This window comes from Micromys minutus (genome assembly GCF_963924665.1).
Source record: "Micromys minutus genome assembly, chromosome: 2".
Taxonomy (NCBI): Eukaryota; Metazoa; Chordata; class Mammalia; order Rodentia; family Muridae; genus Micromys; species Micromys minutus.
Window position 1 is genome coordinate 46,296,968 of NC_137971.1, and position 7,982 is coordinate 46,304,949.

General features: G+C 40.0%; 2 protein-coding genes across 4 annotated transcripts in view; both read left to right on the forward strand.

The window, feature by feature from the left end:
- The window catches only part of ZFP91 (ZFP91 zinc finger protein, atypical E3 ubiquitin ligase), a 29,709-nt gene extending 26,648 nt beyond the window's left edge, over positions 1-3,061 (forward strand). For all 3 annotated transcript variants that reach the window (XM_080911906.1, XM_080911907.1, XM_080911908.1), the window contains one exon: positions 269-3,061. In XM_080911906.1, coding sequence (XP_080768032.1) covers positions 269-779 — 511 coding nt within the window. In that variant the 3' untranslated portion in view covers positions 780-3,061. The remainder of the gene's footprint in view (positions 1-268) is intronic.
- Positions 504-7,318, forward strand: CNTF (ciliary neurotrophic factor). The gene is made up of 3 exons (XM_080911952.1): positions 504-641; positions 5,429-5,554; positions 6,437-7,318. The coding sequence occupies exons 2-3, from the start codon at positions 5,441-5,443 to the stop codon at positions 6,923-6,925; spliced, it is 603 nt and encodes a 200-aa protein (XP_080768078.1). The 5' UTR covers positions 504-641; positions 5,429-5,440; the 3' UTR covers positions 6,926-7,318.
- Positions 7,319-7,982: the final 664 nt, after the last annotated feature.

Sequence of the window (7,982 nt, forward strand, 5' to 3'; positions counted from 1 at the left end):
CTTCCCACTGAACCCAACCCCTTATGTAAATAACCCATGGATGCAGTTTATGCTGCCTTTGTGCTTGAGTATAGTGTTTGTAAGTCTGTGCACTTGCGTATAGAATAAAGTGTGTGCTTGCTTTTTTGTTTCTTAAACAAGAACAGAAGTTTTTTAGTTAGATTCTTAATTCTTCATAAGTATTTAATGGACATGTAAGCTTTTCAGTTTTCAACTGGCCCTTGATTTAAGATTCCTGCTTGATCATTTACTTTTGTATTTCCTTTAGATGTGAGATCTGTGGATTTACTTGTCGGCAAAAAGCATCTCTTAATTGGCACATGAAGAAACATGATGCAGACTCCTTCTACCAGTTTTCTTGCAATATTTGTGGCAAAAAATTTGAGAAGAAGGACAGTGTAGTGGCACACAAAGCAAAAAGCCACCCTGAGGTGCTGATTGCAGAAGCTCTGGCAGCCAATGCGGGTGCCCTCATCACCAGCACAGATATCTTGGGCACTAACCCAGAACCCCTGACACAACCTGCAGATGGTCAGGGGCTTCCACTTCTTCCTGAGCCCTTGGGAAACTCAACATCTGGAGAGTGCCTACTGCTAGAAGCTGAAGGGATGTCAAAGTCATATTGCAGTGGGACAGAACGGGTGAGCCTTATGGCTGACGGGAAGATCTTTGTGGGAAGTGGCAGCAGTGGGGGCACTGAAGGGCTGGTCATGAACTCGGATATACTCGGTGCTACCACAGAGGTTCTGATTGAAGATACAGACTCTACTGGACCCTAGTGCAAAGGAAGACTTTGGGCACTGGGACAGTGCAGACTTTGTATTTAAAAGATAAAAAGGACAAAAAAAAAATTTAAAGCATTTAAAAATCTAGTAAAAAATAACTGAAGGGCCTGCTCTTTGCATTGTGGATCACAACACACACACACAGAGAAACAACCCCCATTCCCTGAACTCCCTCTCCTCATCCTGAAAATATTGATGTAGCCTTTACCAGAAAGGTTGATGAAAAATCAACATAATAGGTTCCAGCCAGCAGCAGAGTTCCTGCTCATTGGCAGATCTCCTTTTCCCAACCAATAACTCTAATGTGCTCTGGATCAGCTTTGAACTCATAATAGTATATTACTATCATCTAAATCTTTTCTCCTTTACTACTGCCGTATGGCTCTGGCTTCTCCCCACTGCAACAACCAACACTTAATCCTCAAATATTATATAATTCTATTTCCTAGAGGCTGGCAGCTTAACTTGGCACTTTAGGGCCCCTTGGCAGGATGCTGTTAAAACAGCACACATCTCTCACCCCTCTTCTATTACTCACTGGGTTTGGGGAAGGAAGGATACATGGGACCACCTCCCTCCCTTTCAATGGATCCCAACACCTCAGTTCCCCTCACTCCTGAACCTCCATAATGCTCTTAATGGTGCTCACTTGCTTGGAAGCAGGCTCCCAAGAGAGGGGACTGCCCTTCGTACAGTCTTTCTGGCTGTAAGATAGGGCACTATGTCAGTGAGAAAAGTCCCAGGCTAATGGCAGAAATTTGCACTTTGAACATGTGTGTTTTTGTGTTGTGGAACCTGAGATTCCTTATTTATTAATGGAAAGTCTGATTTTGGGGGGGGAGGGTCTTGTTGCTATGTTTTGTGGGGCTGGGAGAGTAGATTATTCTGACATGGGATCCTTCCTACAAGAGGTACTTTGAAGGCAAGGCTTAGAGTTAAAAAAGCACAGCCAGCCTCTAAAATCATAGTTCTCCAGTGGCCTTTAATGAAAGCTGGTCCTCAGCACTAACAGAATCACTACAATAGCCTAGTGCTTTTTTGGAAGCCTTAGGGAAGTTTGATAGGTTTGTGGTAACTAGTGTGCTCTTTGAGATTTTAAGAGCATTGAGATACAAGAGTTTTGAGGAGATGAGGAATGTTGGTCAAAGTCTGAATCACACATAAAAGATTTTCTTCTGTGAATTTATCTTTTCTTGTCTTCACCATTTCTTTGCATATATTATATATCTCCCTGCTGGCTCTGTTTTGATTTTGGTTTTTGTTTTGTTAGTGGTCATTCCAGCTCTCAGTGGAAGACCGGACCTTGTCATTTATGAAGGAACAAAATACAAAAGTTCTAGAGATTTGGTTAAGAGTAAACTGTCTTATCTCCCCTTTAGAAGAGATAAAGCTCCAATAGACAAAAACAAAAGTGAAAAATCTGTACAATAATGTTTTTTGGCTTTCCCCAGAATTATCTATTTTTCTCCGAGTAGAGATTTTAATCTAATGCCTTGTGGATTGCTTATTACTGTCAGTGGGAGCCAAGGATCGTGTTTTTACATGCTTATACCTCTCATAAAGACTAAAACCCTAATTCAGCTCATTTTTTGAAAATCAGAAGTGCAGTTCTTCCCTGTGTACTTCAGAATCAGCCATTGAAGACTTGGCCAGTTGTTGTCAGAAATACATGATGACTATTGGGAAAAATACGAGTCTGACTGAGAATAAAATAAGGAACAGCTTGTTTTTCACAAACACTAAAACTGTGGAGCTTATCAAATTTTCTCTGCTAGATTTTTTTTTTCCCCAAAAGGAGTATAACAAAATGTCATCTCTGAAAGACGCTTACTGTACACCCACCTATGTCAGTGGTTGGGAAGCCAAGGAGGAGGGAGGAAGACACCTACAGGAACAATCTTATACACATTGTTTCCTCTAGGGTATTGCAGACTTAGCCATCCCTCCCATGTGAGGGGAGAGAAGGCAGTGAAGACAGGCTTTCCTTTCCCACAGAGTTTGCAGTTGATTTTTGGTACATGGTGTAGATTTGAAAATACTGTAAGAGTAATTATAAATGAATCTGCAACAAGGTTGCTCCACTTGATACTGTTTATCTAGTATCTGTGTCCTACACTTAACCCTTTGTTTTTCTCATTTAGATTGTCCCCATAAATTAGAGTCGTTTCTCATCAGAGCTACCCACAGAAAAGCAAACTGCATTGTAAAGATCTCATTTTTCTGGGATGGGGAAAAATATGTTCTTTTTTGTACTTTCCTCCCTACAAAAGCAACTAGTTCTAACAACTTCCTGCCCTCTCATTGGGGTTGGGGTGGGATGTAAAGGGGGCTGGATCATCTTAGCTGCCATCTGTTGACAATAAATTATTTTAGCAATTTACAGTAAACTTTTTGTGGACTTCTATTTTCCTTTTGAGAGCTAGTGCTAGCATAGTAAAAGTCTATGAGCAAGCTAAGCCCATTTTTTTTTCCCATGTCACTCATTTAATTTTCCTTCTAAGCAGTCTTTTTAATCTTGAAAATCAGTATTTCATACTCATGTTTTGTTATCTTTTAAGTAGTCATATCTCCATCTTCAATTGGCAATTCTAAATTTTTAGATATAACTGTGATAATTACTCTGTATTTCTGGGAGTTATGTGCCCTCCTTGCTTGAATTGTTAGCATATGTTACATAATTAGACCCTAACACATATTATAGGGTTTAGTCAGACACTGGCTGGGAGTTCTGGGAATGAGCAAAGAAACATCAGCATAGAGCACTTGGACCTCCCCTTGCATTTGTTTGGAGGAACAACATGAACTGTACCCACCAACCTAAGTGAGGTCTTACTACAGCCTTGCTGCAGGACTAGTTTCCCTCCTGTCTTTCTATCAATTTTCCAGTATACTCAAGAAAATCGGAAAATTGTAATGGGGCAATTATATTTCCTAAAACTTTTTGCCTGTTGAAATATATAGGACCCTTTTCCTGTGATGAGAGATAAGTGGTTACTTGATCTAGGCTTAAAAGTTATGTAAAAGAAAAATATTATAATAAAAGGGATACTTTGCTTTTCAAATCTTGTTTTCTTTTAATCTAGGTAATCATATTCAAAATAAGTATGTAAAGAAGAAAAATAAAAGTCTTCCTGGAAGCAACTGGTCTTCCTTGGTTGTACTGAGTTAGTCATGCGAGGGTAAAACTGTTGATGCTGCTAAATGAGGAAAACATGCCCCTGGGGGTAGGCTTTTGTATGCTGCTGTTTGCTCTTAGAGTTGGGAAGCTCTAGAGGCCTTGTGTTTGGCAGGCTCCAAATGGTGTTTTGGTTGCTTTCTAGGGGATGTTAAGAATAGTATGAAGTACAGATTGCTGATAAAACTGGTTTTATTTATCAGTGCTTCTTGTACAACTTTAAAATTTTAAAGAAAGTGTAATCTAGCCTTGCTTAAAAAGTTCTATAGTAGCCATTTCTCATTATTGTTCACCTGTGTCAATTTGCTACTGAGATGGCAAGTGTTTGATACAAAATAGGGATATTCAAGGACCTGTTTCAGGATGAAACTTTGAAACCTGAGCCTATTACACATCACCCACTGAGTGCAGTATAATAGAATGACAGATCTGTAAGACCTTTTTAACTCTTTTGTCTTCATTTCAAAGCCTTGTTCATTCCCTTGCTAAGCATGGAGTATGACTGGGACTGGGAAGAAAAAGAAGCATGTTGTCACTTGAGTAAAACTGCCTGAGAAACATTACCAAGTTTGGGTTGGGTGTTTCCTTTGGGAGAGAACAGGCCTAAACAGTGTCTTCCACATCCTGTAGCTACCAGGAAGGCACCATGGTTAAGATTAGAGATGCTCCTTTAGCTAATTTTAAACAAGTCTAAACCTTACAAATAATGGGAATGGAAAGATGGCTACAAAGAACCTGTATCACTTAGTCTTTGTTTCTTGCAATACCAGGAGCTACCCAAAGAAATTGTAAAATCAGTGGGATGGGGGGGGGGGCATAAAGCCAAAGACCAGTGCAGAAAAATGAGTCTAGTTTATTGCATTAATTTCTTGGATAAAAGTTTCTTACATCAAATGATAAAACTATTATTTACACTCAAAGAATACTAATATTCATCCCAGAATTACTTAAGAATCCAGTGAAGTTTAAATGTGTAGCATAATATCTGACTCATTTAATAAATGACACTTATTTCAATACTGCATTTTGCCAGGATAGAAACAAATTAAAATACAGCAAGCATAGAAAGCAGAATAGTAAAATCAAATTATATGTGTAAATACCAGACTACATTAGGCAGGGGTGGGTGTCATGAGGATTAGTGTGATAGTGACCTTGTTGCTAAGTACAAAAGCAAAACAATGACATAAAAACAAGTGCTAAGTACTGAGTGGAGGAGAGATGGAGGCAGACGCTGCGGGGGGGGGGGGGGGGGAGAAAAAGGGACTGATTAAAAGGGCCCTTTGATTCCACAGGCACAAAATCCACAGCCAGGAATTTGCTGCCACCTCTGAGTCAGGCAGGGGGTGGGGATGGGGGTGCACAATCCCATTAGAGAATGCCCAGTAGATTTAGTCTGTGGGAGTCACATTTCTTATTTGGACTAGTAAAGACAGAAGCAAACCAGCTCACTTGTTTCCTGGGACAGTTGATTTAGGGAATGGCTTTCGCAGAGCAGTCACCTCTGACCCTTCACCGCCGGGACCTCTGTAGCCGTTCTATCTGGCTAGCAAGGAAGATTCGTTCAGACCTGGCTGCTCTTATGGAATCTTATGTAAGTTGTCTATTTTGCTGTTGTCTGGTTGTCTGATTTCAACTCTTCTAGCCCAACTTTTAAGCATCATGTTCCAACCTCATAGCCAGTTATAAAAACCCTAGTGTGTGTGTGTGTGTGTGTGTGTGTGTGTGTGTGTGTATCTCCCTAGCCATTCATATATTAAATACCTATAATTTGACATATTCTTTCCCTTGAGAAAATTCATATATTCTTAATGTCTTCAAGCTGTTTAAGGTAGACAGGTCCTTCCTTAAGTGAGAATATACATTATTTGGTTGCCTTTTTTCTGAATCCTACCAGGGTAGACAATAGGTTTTCTAAGTCTTGGTTCTTCATAGAATTTTTGAACCTTAGAAATTAAAAGGTTACAGAATTAAGAAAAGCTATTTGGAATTTTAGAGAAATGTATAGTTGCCCTCTGTACAGTATAAGCTACCTACATTTTAGTATTGTACATCAGAATACTTGTGTTTAAATAGAACTGTAAAAAGAGTCTTAAGAAAATGTCAGATTAACCATAGTTCTGGGCTTGTTTTCTCATAAAGGGCCTCTGTCTAAAGACCTGTTGATCAAAGGTATAAATATAAGTTCTCTAAGAATTGATAACTTTTGAAAAGTCTTGCCAGGTATGAGACTCAGATACTTACCTTTTAAAACGTTGTATTCTAAAGGATTGATAGCACCTTGAGAGTGGACATTGAGGATAGGGAAATTCAGGCAGTGCTGTGGGATCGTGACTACCCATTTGAAGGTTTTCCATTCTAGACATTTTCTTTACAACTTGTATCACTGGCTCTGGAATTCAAGGAGACAGTATTTGTGATTGAAGATGAAAATTGAGATGATATGGAACATATGTTTTGCTATATCTTTGACCAGGTAAAACATCAGGGCCTGAATAAAAATATCAACCTTGACTCGGTGGATGGTGTGCCTGTGGCAAGCACTGATCGCTGGAGTGAGATGACTGAGGCAGAGCGACTCCAAGAGAACCTCCAGGCTTACCGTACCTTCCAAGGGATGTTAACCATGCTCTTAGAAGACCAGAGAGTGCATTTCACCCCGACTGAAGGTGACTTCCATCAGGCAATACATACTCTTATGCTCCAAGTTTCTGCGTTTGCCTACCAGCTAGAGGAGTTAATGGTGCTTCTGGAACAGAAGATACCTGAAAATGAGGCTGATGGGATGCCTGTCACAGTTGGAGGTGGTGGCCTCTTTGAGAAGAAGTTATGGGGCTTGAAAGTCCTTCAAGAGCTTTCGCAGTGGACTGTTCGCTCTATCCATGACCTCCGTGTCATTTCTTCTCATCAGATGGGAATCTCCTCACATGAGAGCCATTATGGGGCCAAGGATAAGCAAATGTAGCTGTTAGCTCTTCCCTCTTTTTCCCTTTTTGATCTAATGGAGTATTGATAGTTCCCTGGGGCCTGGTTTTCTCAGCATCAATTTTGGAAAACCTTAGACCACAGGCATTTCATCAAGTAGGGTTAACCCACATAAGAAGATAGATGTACATGGTTAATCTGGCTATGCATATGTGTGCACATGTTTTTGTTTGCATTGGTGGTGTAATAAACTATAATAAATAAGGGCACTATTCTTCCAACTTAGTAGTGCTTTAACCTTCCTGATACTAAGTAACCTTTATAGGTGTTTAGCACTCTTAGGACAGAAGAGAAATTGTAACTAGTTTTGGTTGGCTTCTAAATACTGAATAAACAAGTGAAGTCCTAGACTCTTCATTCAAACTACCCTAATAAAAATAACATTGCTGTGCAGAGGCAGTGAGTGTGCCCTGGGCTTAATATATTCTGTATAACTTTATATCTTTGTCTTCAAGGGAAAGATGTGTCTTGCAGTTTATCCCTAGCATTGAAAAGCAACCCTTGTTACACATCCTCAGGAGACAGCAGCACCCATCCATGTTAAAGGAAGTATTTGTTGCCTGCACTGGGCAACAACAGTTACACATCTTCAGATTACATTTGAGGAAGGAAGGACAGAAAGAAAAGAGAAATGAGGCCTGCAGTACTTCTATACTTGGGGCTGGGAATAAGCAATAACAGCCTGCCTTAATGTTGACTAATGTACTTGGATTTTGGGTTAATCTGAGTTTATAGCAAATTAACAGATCAGTCATATAGGTACTATATCCAGATGTTCATGGCATGGGCCGAGTGGTAGAATGCTACTCAGGTTAAAGAGTCACAGGACTCTTGCTTAATTTTACATTCTCCAGGCTTAGTCATGAAGGGAGGACGAGGCCTAGTAGGTCCCCAGTGAGAATGCCAGAGATTCTTAAACACAGCAAAGCTCTACTTTTAATGTTCTTGTAAGAACCACATGGTGTGGAAGCCTAGGAAACACATTCCTGGGAAGGGTCATTTGCATGAAACCTGTGTACTGTGAATCCAGAGTTAGT